The sequence below is a fragment of the Spea bombifrons genome, chromosome 2 (assembly GCF_027358695.1).
Source record: "Spea bombifrons isolate aSpeBom1 chromosome 2, aSpeBom1.2.pri, whole genome shotgun sequence".
In the NCBI taxonomy this organism is placed as follows: Eukaryota; Metazoa; Chordata; class Amphibia; order Anura; family Pelobatidae; genus Spea; species Spea bombifrons.
Genome location: NC_071088.1, coordinates 109,917,273 through 109,930,645, shown reverse-complemented (window position 1 = coordinate 109,930,645; position 13,373 = coordinate 109,917,273). Strand labels below are relative to the sequence as shown.

At 44.6% G+C, this 13,373-nt stretch overlaps 1 protein-coding gene across 3 annotated transcripts in view; it reads left to right on the top strand.

Moving 5' to 3' along the window:
• The first annotated feature begins 3,796 nt into the window (after positions 1 to 3,796).
• Positions 3,797 to 13,373, top strand: part of FMNL3 (formin like 3) — a 60,773-nt gene continuing 51,196 nt past the window's right edge. For all 3 annotated transcript variants that reach the window (XR_008346275.1, XR_008346274.1, XM_053455551.1), the window contains exon 1: positions 3,797 to 4,011. Coding sequence is in view for 1 of the 3 variants with exons in the window: in XM_053455551.1 (XP_053311526.1) it covers positions 3,904 to 4,011 (108 nt within the window). In the remaining 2 variants the exon portion in view is untranslated. The remainder of the gene's footprint in view (positions 4,012 to 13,373) is intronic.

Sequence of the window (13,373 nt, the reverse complement as noted above, 5' to 3'; positions counted from 1 at the left end):
AGAATTGACAGACTAAGACAAACCGATACATTTGGTGGAGAGAGCCCTGCTCGCAAGCTTACAATCTAGAGGGAAAATGGGGTGATAAACATAAGGCATAGAGAAAGGGTGAGGGGTATTGTGGGGGTATCAATGACAAGGAAGTTCTAGCAGCTAAGATGGTATGCTTCTCTGAAGAAGTGGGTTTTTAGATGTTTCTTGAATGTCGGGAGGGAGGGTGAATTCTGAAGGTTCGGTGGAAGTAGATTCCAGAGATATGGGGCAGCTCGAGTGAAATCTTGTAGACGGGAAAAGGAAGAGGTGACGAGTGAGGTGGAGAGCCTTAGCCCATGGGAGGAACGTAGGGATCGAGTAGAAGAGTATTTGCTAATGAGGTCAGAAATGTACGGAGGAGCAGTATTGTGGATGGCCTTATATGTCAGTACCAGGATCTTAAATTTAATTCTAAAGGTAGTCGGGAGCCAGTGGAGGGTTTCACAGAGGGGGGAAGCAGAAAAGGAGCGACGTGCAAGGAAGATGAGCCTAGCAGCGGCATTTAGGATAGACTGTAGAGGAGAGAGTCGAGACAGTGGAATACCAACCAGAAGAGTGTTGCAGTAGTCAAGACGGGAAATGATAAGTGAATGAACCAGAGTTTTTGTGGATACTTGGGTGAGGAATGGGCGGATACGAGAGATGTTTTTTAGGTGCAGGCGGCAGGATCTGGAGAGGGACTGAATGTGAGGGATGAAGGAGAGGTTTGAGTCAAGGATGACCCCAAGGCATCGGGCCTGGTTAGTAGGAGAGATAGTTGTGTTGTTAATGGTGATAGAGAATTCAGGTAGTGGAGTGGAGATGGAGGGAGGGAAGATAATGAGTTCCGTTTTAGAAAGATTAAGTTTCAGGTAGTGTTGTGACATCCCTGAAGAAATAGCAGACAAGCAGCTGGTGATCCGGGACATGAGAGATGGAGAGAGATCAGGAGAAGATAGGTAGATTTGGGTATCATCTGCATATAGATGATACTGGAGGCCAAATGAGTTGATTAGTTTGCCAAGAGAGGAAGTATAAAGAGAGAACAGCAGAGGGCCAAGGACTGAACCTTGGGGGACACCAACCGAAAGTGGAAGGAGCGATGATGTGTTGCCTGAGAAGTTGACAGAGAAGGAACGGTTAGACAGATATGAGGAGATCCAGGAGAGAGCTGTATCTCGAATGCCCATAGAAGCAAGTGAATCAAGAAGAAGGTGGTGATCAACAGTATCGAAAGCAGCAGAGAGATCCAGTAGAATTAGAATAGAGTAGTGACCTTTAGCTTTGGCAGAGAGCAAGTCATTGGTGACTTTTGTTAGAGCCGTTTCAGTAGAGTGAAGGGGTTTGAAACCAGACTGTAGAGGGTCAAGGAGGGAATTTGAGGAGAGGAAGTTAGTGAGGCGATTGTACACCCTTAGTTCTTCTTGCTGGAGCAGCTTGTCGCTGACGGGTCTTCATAATAAATAGTGAAGTGAATCATTTGAAACCACAACTCTGCTACAAACCCTCCTTTTAGTGAATTAGCCCCTCTGTGTACCTCTGATTTGACAGTTTTGAGTCACCAGGAGTAGCTAGGCAGCTTTTATTTGATAACTGGATCCTTTCAGTGGTCCTTTTCTGTAGTCCTTGTTGATTGTATGGGAATGAACAATCTCCAGCCATCTTATTCTTTGTCAAACATGCACGTTATATACAATTGTTTTGTTTATTTAGAAGGCCATGTAACCACTTTGTATCCTTGCAGCAGTTCATTAACCTAGACTGATGTTTGTGTCACATTTATTGCCTGTGAATTATAGGAGTGGTGCTCTTGGAAATGTGGGTTTAATTGGATTACAATTCCCATTAACCTTGGAATGTCTCTTGCAGACTGTTATGAGAATTTTAATATGGTAGGATAGTGCATCATTTCTTCTGGTCCACCCCCAAACATTTAACTCTTGCTTTACTCCTGTTTTTCCTGTTATTTCACTTAATCTTGCTCCGGGGGCCCCAACTTCACCGAGCAACATGTTCTACAATGCCACCTTTGCACCAAGCAGCTTATCAGTGCTCCCAAACATCCTGCCTGTGCCACCAGCTTGTCAGTAGTCCCAAACAGCTTATCTGTGCCATCTGTGCCTCCAAACAGCTTGTCTGTGTCCCCAAACAGTTTGTATGTGCCATCATTGCCCCTAGCCCCCTCCAACACTATGGCATACATATGTAAAATGGCTTAAACAAATGTACACCTACACTTACTCATAAACACAAACACACATGTACACACTCATTCTAGTACACACACACTCCCTCCTTTCACACTCCAACTCACACACACTTACACATCTATGCTTACACACACTTACACATCTATGCTCACAAACACTTACACATACACATCTATGCTCACACACACATACAGTTCCATGCTCACACACACACATACACTTATACAATAGTCACATGATCACATACACCTATACATAGACATGCATACAAACATACATACCGCCTCCCTCCTGCCTGCAGGTTTCGGTTTGCTGCTCGCACATGGTGCCTGTCTCTCTCCGAGGTCGGAAGGGCCCTTTCTGAACAACTTTGAAGTGGTATGGAGAGAGACAGGAACAATTTACAGGGGTCACTCCGGCCCCCTAGGGAGGCAGTACCTTGTTATTACGTCACTACTCACTCCTACTAATCATCAGTAGTATTTGTGTTCTCCCCTTCTCCTTAAACATGTTGCTTTTCATTTTCCTCCTACCAACCTCTCCACGGTTTCCACCTTTACTTGAGGACGTTGCTCCGTTCCTATACCCTCAGACTTTCTGCCTCGTACGCAACTTTCAAAACCTCTCTGAAAACCCACCTGTTTAGGAAAGCGCACAACATCCCTTCCCATTACTCCCAACCATCATCATAATCAAGCCATCTGAACAATCAACAGCTTCAACACATCATTTGACCCAGATCAACTCATCCCCATCCAAGCCGTCCTCTCCTATTCTCTCTCTTCCCCCTCAATCACCGACTAGATTGTAAGCTCGCAAGAGCAGGGCCCTCTTTTCCTTTGCACCAGTTTGTTATTGTATGTGTATCTAAATTGTTCTTCTGACTGTAACAGCGCTGCGGAATCTGCCAGCGCTTTATAAATAAATAAATGTAATGTAACGTACCCTGCTATTCATCTCTCCAAACAAACTGTATTTTGTTCATCTCTTCTCTCTCACAACCCTGAACATCTGTTTTTCTGCTATTAACACACCCCAGTGTCCCCAGCGCTTTCTTCTCCTTCCAACCTTTCTGCCAAAAACCTTATTTTATTTTAACAATAAAATACATAACACGTCTAAGATTGTAAGCTTTCGTGAGCCGGGCCGTCACTGGTTGTTTCTCTAAGTCAAATTACTATGTTATAGACTACTTGTCTTGTCCTGTTTACCCATTCTACAGCGCTACGGAATATAATGGCGCATTATAAAACAATAAATAATATATAATGAATAACAATAATAATCATCCTCTATTCAGGATGGCAGAGCAGCCCCTTATAGCAGCATATACCCCACCTCTGGGCAATCTGTTGCGCATCTCCGTTTTTCCCATACATCACGCGTTACAGTACCACCAGTAGACAGCAGAGGGCGCTGCATAATCTGAATTGCCGAGACCCTCTCTAGAACCTATAAGAATGGAGGGTCTTACTCAGGAAGCCAATAGAAAATGGGCTGGTGGGCGTGGGTTGGATTGTGTGGTTGGGGTGAATGGAGTTAAACTCAGTGTGAGCTGCGAGGCGGGACTCGTTAGTACAAAGGATGGGTCCCGGGGACTTTCTGCTGGAATAGCGGGGGCGCGCTTTGGAGGAGGGGGGGACACCCGGTTTCTGGGGAGCGGTGTACCGGGGTTCCAAGGATGGGTAACGCGGAGAGCGCGGGGGGTACCCCGGGGACAACTCTGTTACCGCTGAAAGTGCCGATGCCTGACCAGGGAGAACTGGAGGAGAGATTTGCGCTGGTTCTGGTGAGTGCCGTAAAGTTGTAAAAGTGTGATGTACCTCACGGAGGAGGACTGCCCGCGCGAGTCCCCGCATATACGAGGGGTATTACTACGTATAAGAGTATTAATGTGCTGTCCGTGCTCTGCATCTTCAGCATAAAGTAACCTATGTGAGCAGTAACAACGTGCTGCTTCCCGTGGAGGAGTAGGAATAATGTCATTAATGATACCAGTGGATCATGTACCCTGTGTAAGAGGACTGTTGGTTTTAAGAAGAGTATCCGCTCTCCATAGGGTTGTGTCGTCTGCTTTATCCAAGAGAAGTTACGAGTGTGCCTCTCACGCAGGGGCACGTAACGTTGCAGCGTTCCCGGTGCGAGCGGGACATATCCCTGCGGCGCCCCCTGTTACGAGCGGGACGTATCCCTGCGGCGCCCCCTGTTATGAGGGGGACGTATCCCTGCGGCGCCCCCTGTTATGAGGGGGACGTATCCCTGCGGCGCCCCCTGTTATGAGGGGGACGTATCCCTGCGGCGCCCCCTGTTATGAGGGGGACGTATCCCTGCAGCGCCCCCTGTTATGAGGGGGACGTATCCCTGCGGCGCCCCCTGTTATGAGGTGGACGTATCCCTGCGGCGCCTCCTGTTATGAGGGGGACGTATCCCTGCGGCGCCTCCTGTTATGAGGGGGACGTATCCCTGCGGCGCCCCCTGTTATGAGGGGGACGTATCCCTGCGGCGCCCCCTGTTATGAGGGGGACGTATCCCTGCGGCGCCCCCTGTTATGAGGGGGACGTATCCCTGCGGCGCCCCCTGTTATGAGGGGGACGTATCCCTGCGGCGCCCCCTGTTATGAGGGGGACGCATCCCTGCGGTTCCCCTCTGTTATGATGGGGACGTATCGCTGCGGCGCCCCCTGTTATGAGGACGACCCTTATGAGGGGGACGTATAGCTGCGGCGACCCCTGTATTTATGGGTTGTATGGTTGCGGTGTCCCCCTGTATGTGGGGGCTTATGGTTGCGTCGTCCCCCTGTATGTGGGGGCTTATGGTTGCGTCGTCCCCCTGTATGTGGGGGTCGTATTGTTGCGGCGTCCCCCTGTATGTGGGGGTTGTATTGTTGCGGAGTCCCCCTGTATGTGGGGGCTTATGGTTGAGGCGTCCCCTTGTATGTGGGGGTCGTATTGTTGAGGTGTCCCCCTGTATGTGGGGGTCGTATTGTTGCGGCGTCCCCCTGTATGTGGGGGTCGTATTGTTGCGGAGCACCCCTGTATGTGGGGGTCGTATGGTTGCGGGTCCCCAGTCTTGTATAGTCCTGTGTATTAGAGAAGCAACTGTATTATACAAAGAGTAACATCAGTGTAACCGGCTACTTGATAAATTCCACAACGAGTGATAATTGTATGCCGCCAATTAGCGATTGGTACCTGAAGTTGTGATAGTAAATGAGTTAGAGTGATGATCCCACAGATTACTCGTTTCCAGTTTGTCCTTTTGCTCGTTTCGTTTTGGTGTAGAACTTGTTCTGTGCCAGGAATACGGGTTAGTAGCGGCACCGCCAGACGTTGTCCTTCTGTAATGTAGCCGAGTGTTGCCCCGTCTTGTCAGGACAGCTAGTCTAGCGGTGATGTCTGCTTGCTGCTGTAGTCCTGTGACTGCTCTTTGCAGGCGTTTTATATCTCCAGCTTTCAGTAGAGTCTGTCTGGATTATGTTTCTGGTGTCTCCCTGTAGGGTCTGTCTGGAGTTTGCATTAAAGTTTTGTCTCTTTCGCTTTGGCTTGGGTTACGCGCTTTGGCTTTTGGGTAAAATTATACATCTTTTCTTTTTTTTTCAGTGTAGGACAGTAAGAAGTTTGTCTGCTTGGCATTTGCGATCTGCATTTGTAAAAGCTTTCTTATTTATTTATTTTAGTTCGGATTTTTTTTCCCCTTGCTCAACACTGAAGTCTCTTTGGGATTTAAGGAATTTGTTCATAACTCTATAGAGGGGGCGGGATAGGAAACTTCTCCAGTACAGAGCTGCTACTTACAGCGCAGGACCCCCTCCTTCTTCACTTACAGCGCTTTCAATGGCTTTGTTGTGATCTGGGTACCTGTGATTCACATTCATCCAGCTTCCTAAAACCGGAACACTAACTGGCTCCTCTGTACCTCTTCCCAAGTCTTTAATATAAATTGCTAACGTATCCATTACTTGTATTTATAGATGATGATGATGACTGTTCTGGAACAGGAACTGAAACACTGAATTTTCCATAGTAAAGATTTTTGGCTTTGGATTTAGGCTTTTTTTTTACATGCTATATTAAGAAATATCCCTTTTGGTTCTGGGGTAATATAAAACGTAACGTTTAGCTCTAGGAGGGGTTACCACTGGCCACGTTGCAACACAAGCAGTTATTTGGGTTGTTGTAGCATTTAGAAATCATTACTGTATGAGACTTCGTATCAGAATATAGTAAGTGTTTTTTGATAGAAAACACTTTGCACCTATGCAAAGGCGATATTTACTATATTTACTATATATGTCCTGTGCATTTAAGTGGCTGTTCCACCTACTCAGCTGGCGTTCACATTTTTGTCACTGTGTGCAGCATTAATAACCCAATTCCTAGCTCTAATCGATGGAAAATTAAGCCTCAATGATGATTTCCGCCACACAGACTTGTCATGTTAGACAAACCCTTGCACCGATAGGTTGTTGCCATAGAAGCGGAACAGTGCATTTAAGTAAACACCTTTTAATACTAGCAACAGCTTTAATAGATTAGCATAATCATATAGCACATTAATTGCTTGCCTTTTGATGCACATCTGGGATACGAGTTAAAACCCAGATGTTTTTGATATCAGTTTTATGTTTTTTCCTTTTCATTTTGTAACGTATATTTACTAATATAACTGGTCTTGGTTTTATGTCAAATGAATTCTGTGTAAGGAGACAACCAGGAGGAATCTATGGTAACCCGTATGTCTTTGAGCACCTATACCCAAACTCAGTGGCTTTATGGCATATTGTGAAGGTGATTTATACCGGGTTTCTAATAGCGGAGCCAAACTCGTGTTAACAAATGTTAATGTTTACATGTGTTGTAAACATTATTGAAAGGCTGTCAGTTCAGCTGGATGTTTGCATTAGAACTGATCCTAGCTGCCAATCGGGAAATATTGGAGCAATAACAAGTCGTAAAATATGCTGGTTAAAACTTGAACCCCCAGCCTGCCTTGAACTCCAGTAGGAGCTGCAAACACACATCCAAAAAAATGTTCAGACGTAATCATTGTGGGCTACGGGGAGAGAAAGATGAGGAGGAACAACATGCATTGAATACAGGAAAACTGCTGAACAATGGACATTGAACTACACAAATCCAAGTTAAATAGCTTAAGGAAAACAAAGGAAATGGTTTGTATACCTTGCTAAACCTGTTATAAGAATCCAAATTGTACAATTGAAAATGAACTGCTCAGCGGGTGGTACTCGAGGATGTTTGTTGTTACAGATAAATGAAGAGTTCTAGGTCACCGAGCCTCTCAAACCAGGGCTGTTGTTCTTATTTATTGATTTATAAAGCGCCATCATGTTCCACAGCGATGTACATTACTTGTTTGTAAAGTCACTTGGAAAACTAATACCGTCAAATGGGGAATGTGCTTGGGAATCTAACAGCTGGAAATCTGCTTTAGGATCGGATGTACTAACATAGTTACAAAGGCTGTAAAAAGACATGCGTCCATCACGTTCAGCCTTTCCTACATCTGTTAACTGCTGTTGCTGTTGATCCAAAAGAAGTTTGTAGCTCTTTCCAATTTTGCAACAAACTAGGAAAGAAAAAATCCTTCTTGACCCCAGAATGGCAGTGAGAGCTCTCCTTGGATCAAGAAGCTATTGCCCCATAATTAAAAAAAATAAATCCCTGAATATTATGTTTTAGCAAGTATTCATTCAGTTGCTGTTTAAACGTCTGTACAGACGCTGATCAAACTACATGTAAGCTCTTTTCTGGTAAAGCAGCCACACCATTTGATTGGCAAACGCTAGATTTCAGCATTATCTTTCTGGGACTTGAGGAATGAAATGAGTTTATGATTTGCTGGATACCCCCAGGTTTCTGTGTGTTCAGAAGAAGTTGATAGTTTTAGTTAGAGTTGTGCAACTAAGTCTCAATACTTCTAAGAAGTTCCTTTAATACATCTCGGGTTTCCCCTGCAAAACCGGAGCCAGTTCTGAATTACACACATTTTCAGTTTTTTTTTTTTTTTTTTTTTTTTTTTTGGACCATCTTGGTCCTTTGGTGACTAGGCCTCAAAACCTCTCTGTGAAAATTAGCACAGAGGTTGACAAAATTGGTTTATATCAAGGAGCCAGCTAATTTTTTCGCATACACACTAGAGCTGAAACAACGAATCGATAAAATCGATAATAATCGATAACGGAAATCATCGATAACGATTTCCGTTATCGATTAATCGAGTGATCAATTCGTTGTTGGAGCACTCGGCTCCTTTTACTTACCTCCGCGAGCGTTCCCCGCTTCTGCTACACGCTCTGCAGTCTCCGCCTTCTTTTAGCTACGTGACGGATGTGACGCGTTCCGGAGGTAAGTATTCTTCATGTCTATGTGCACGGATCGCACAGAGCGAATCGCTCTGTGCGAATGGAGCCACTCGCACAGAGCGGTTCGCTCTGTGCGAGTGGCTCCACTCGCACAGAGCGGTTCGCTCTGTGCGAGTGGCTCCACTCGCACAGAGCGGTTCGCTCTGTGCGAGTGGCTCCATTCGCACAGAGCGGTTCGCTCTGTGCGAGTGGCTCCATTCGCACAGAGCGGTTCGCTCTGTGCGAGTGGCTCCATTCGCACAGAGCGGTTCGCTCTGTGCGAGTGGCTCCATTCGCACAGAGCGGTTCGCTCTGTGCGAGTGGCTCCATTCGCACAGAGCGGTTCGCTCTGTGCGAGTGGCTCCATTCGCACAGAGCGGTTCGTGAGTGTGGGTGCAGGGCAGAGTGGGGGTGGGGGTGCAGGGCAGAGTGGGGGTGGGGGTGCAGGGCAGAGTGGGGGTGGGGGGTGCAGGGCAGGAGACTGGGTGCAGGGCAGAGTGGGGGTGGGGATGCAGGGTGTGAGTGTGGGTGCAGAGCAGAGTGGGAGACTGGGTGCAGGGCAGAGTGGGGGTGGGGATGCAGGGCAGGGTGTGAGTGTGGGTGCAGGGCAGAGTGGGTGCAGGGCAGAGTGTGAGTGTGGGGGCAGGGCAGAATGTGGGGGCAGGGCTGGGTGCAGGGCAGAGTTAGAGACTGGGTGCAGGGGCACAGTGCAAAGTGCTGGGTGCAAAGTGCCAGTGCTGGGTGCAAAGTGCCAGGGCTGGGTGCAAAGTGCTGGGTGCAAAGTGCCAGGGCTGGGTGCAAAGTGCAAAGTGCTGGTGCAAAGTGCTGAATGCTGGGTGCAAAGTGCTGGATGCAAAGTGCCAGGGCTGGGGCAAAGTGCTGGGTGCAAAGTGCTGGGTGCAAAGTGCCAGGGCTGGGTGCAAAGTGCTGGGTGCAAAGTGCTGGGTGCAAAGTGCTGGGTGCAAAGTGCAAAGTGCTGGGGCAAAGTTTCTTGAACAGTAATAGTCCACCTCTTTTCAGAATGTTTGGGGTTATTTTGTTTCATAAATATTGTGTTTGGGTTCTTGTACTTTGAAAATATTGTTTTTTATTACATCATAACAAAATAAGAATGTTAATGTAAATTTTAAGTTGTTTTTTAACATCCAGTTCATTAAATTCTTTTAAATAAACGAAAAATTTGCATATTGTTTTTTTTTATCCGATTAATCGATTAATCGAAAAAATAATCGGCCGATTAATCGATTATTAAAATAATCGTTAGTTGCAGCCCTAATACACACACTAACATACTTAAACATACGCTAACATACTAACACACATACACATTTTTTTTTACTTGTTGGCTGCCTGCTGGGAAATGACGTACTCTGTCAGCACTTAGGATTTAGAAGGAATTTTTTTTAATAGAGCCACAAACATTGGAATCTGATGATTTATGTACACAGATATAAATTAAACTGACATAAACATATATTAAAAAAGTATTAGTATTTCAAGAAATTAAGAAAGTAAGTCTTGGTTATGGAGGCTACCCACTTGATGTCATCCTTTCCATTTTGCTGATTATAGTTCCTTGCGTGATAAGATAAAATATGCTGTCTTTGTGAATGCATGGATTTTTTTGTCGCAAAGAGGAAGTTCAGTTACATCATAGGAATCCTAGGGGTTATCCGTAGCCTCCTCAACAATAAACGTTTCTGGACTATTAAACATAAATACAATAAAACCGTTTTACCGTGATGAGGTCATTCGATTAGTACTTGGTGTCTAGGAGAGCCACATCGGACATGTGCTATACGTCGCTCTAATAGTCTTCATGTGATCATTATTTTCCTTAACTTACGATTTCCCTGTTAACAGGCTATGACTGCTTTGTAGTAGAAAGCCATAAAACGAGCAAATTATAGATATTGACAAAGAGGAAGCTATCTCAAATTATGAATAATTAACAGATAAGCACAAGAGAAAACATACACTCATAAGACAAACTTTCCATTTGTTGTGATGATGTCTTTTTAAGAGTTACATTTGAATTTTGAACTTGTAATTTCGTGGGTAATGATGGGCTATTTTATCCCTTGGGTTTTACTCTGGGTGGAAAAAAGCAGACATACAACCTTTGAGTTTTTTTAGTTGCCAGCATAATTTTAAGGTACGGTTCCTTAAAATGATTTTGCCGGACTGTATAATTTGGTTGGGCATTTCCAGCCATCAAAATAACATGATTGTTATGCTACAAAGCATATTTTGGGATCTTCTTGATCTTACAATTTGTGAAATTTTGATGAATAACGATAATTATATCATTAACTTTTACCTCCTCAATAGACACATTAAGGTCTAGCTGAGAGATGGTGGTACATATGTCATTGAAGAACATGATAACGAGGATGTGTGATTTTCTGACACTCTTATGCACACACGTGTGCACGCTGTGCGCAGAGACCATTCTCCACCACACTGACTCACAGCAGAACAGCAGGCGCTGTGGTTCCTGGACTGGTAGAGCTAACACATGGGCTCATTCAGTAAGAGTTCTGGCACTTGACAAACGGCAACAATATAAACAATTTTGTGGGTCACTTGAGATCATCTCAATAATCTGCCAAGGGCAGGAAGCAGGTTAAATAGACCGGACAGGCTAACTCAAGGTGGAACCAGAAGTCTAATGAAAGATCTTGTGGATAAGTAGCGCAAGGATTACATTTTTTTTTTTTGCCGGTGGCAGGAATGTAGAGATCTGGACTAGAGATTTTAATTTGAAAAAAAACTTAATACATAGGCTGTTGTAGGCTCTGTAGAATGACTGACTATACATGAAGTGATGGTTGCAATGGTTTCTGTCTACTGGAGTAAAAAACACACAGCCTGGCATGTTTCATCCAATCTCTTTTTAGCCCTAGAACACGAAATGCACATTTCTTTAATTTCAGGAATACTAATTATTTAATTTAATTTATTATTTCTCCTATTTCACAATAATACATTGTTTAAGCCCCAGGTACAAAAAACTACCGTTATCTGAAAAGTCTGCTACATGGTAGTCTTATGTTGATGTCCTCCTGACCGTAGCAAGCGGTAAAAGTTTTGGCGTTTCAGGTCTTTGCCTCTATCTTGGTGACTTTCATTTTATTTCTTTTCTAATCTCTTGGGCATGCAGGAGGGATGGGAAGTAATCTTTGGTGGCGGCTTTTATTTCTGTAGGATCTTTACAGACCTTGGGCTCCTTCATTTTCTGTGTAGGTGTATGGGTTGTATTAAAAGCGGCAACAATGAAGCTGTGTCTTGATATGGCGTAAAATTGTCCGTTGGGTTTCTTCTGGAAAGCAATTTATCACAGCTCATAAAAATGTAACTACTAGTAAATCAAACAAGGTTTACGTCAGCATGTCATCTATGATAGTAAACGCAAAATCCACACTTTTCCAGACTTTTCTGTCTATAATTTTTTTACTTTTTACGTCGATCGGGGTGTATCCCATACTTGTGGCTGGATGTGGAGTGGGGGCTTGCAGCTCTGATCTCAAATTTGCTCTTTGTGGTGTTAACCCTTAGTTGTTCATAAGACAAAAACGAATGGTGCAATATGTAACATATCGACTCCATCTAATAAATAGACGTCTAACGCAGGCCAGAGGTCCTATGTTTTTGGAACATTACAAACGCACTTTGGAGATGTAGCTATCCATGTCTGTTCTCTTACCCTTTCTCAGACGGTTTATGTCGTTTTTTTATTTGCTTTGTGTGGTCTTATTAGTTAGCATTCATCGTGCTATGAAGGGGTTCCATGACTTGCAGTCCTCCGGCACCCACCCAGTCCCCCTGTGCTTTCCTTACTCCTGACTGTGAAACTTTTCCACCACGGGACTGAAAAGCCTAGAAAGAGGAAACACAGCGATTCCTGTCACGTGGATTCTGGTTTTAGTTCTCTCTGTCCTGCATCGTGGAGTTTCTGAGCGTTGGAGGGTATTTCCCTGGATCCCATACCACTATAGCATCATATACTCCTCTGCTGTCACATGAAGCCATCTCATTCTGGATTGGATCTAGAACAATTAACTCTTTAGCTGATTCTGTAAACACCAATGCGTTTCAGAGGTACAAGCTAAAAGCTAATATGGAAAAGCTCTACACAGTCACCGGCGCCTTCTCGAGCATCTGCTTTCAAACTACCTAATTAGCGTTAGTATTTAGTAACAGTTACTAAAATGTGATCCTTTTCCTGATAATGTTTTTGCAGCCTGTTTTTAAATTGCAAATCCAACCTGTAAAATGTACTTCAGTTCCCATGACCTTCACCAGTAAAACGGCTGCACGTGGGTATGCAGCGAAAGCACATCTGCTTGCCAAACTGGAAAATAGGTTGCCACCTCAAATGAAAACTACCTCCGCAAAAATCTGGAACGTATCGGCTTGCCTTGGTCTGTTAATTCTAGTCTTGTCGTACCCCTTGAATGTGTGTATTGTAAGAAACGCTGTGGAAATTGTCAGCGCTATATAAATAAAAGGTTATAATAATATGAGGCTAAAAAAGTAAAAAGAAAACTGATAGGGACTGCATGATGAGCAATTCCTGGGCTAAAACTGGTAAAAGTGGCCCACTCAGCTGGCACGTTTCATCGGCTGCGCCACTTTTCCACCTTCCATCAGATTTTCTCTGTACACAAACCCCCAGCGGTTCTCTTTACTGATATTAATGACCAGGAGTTTAATTATTTGCAACTACGCAGCCAGACACCATTGGGAAGGGTTTTCTTAGCGGGATGGAAAGTGTGGGAGGGAAATCA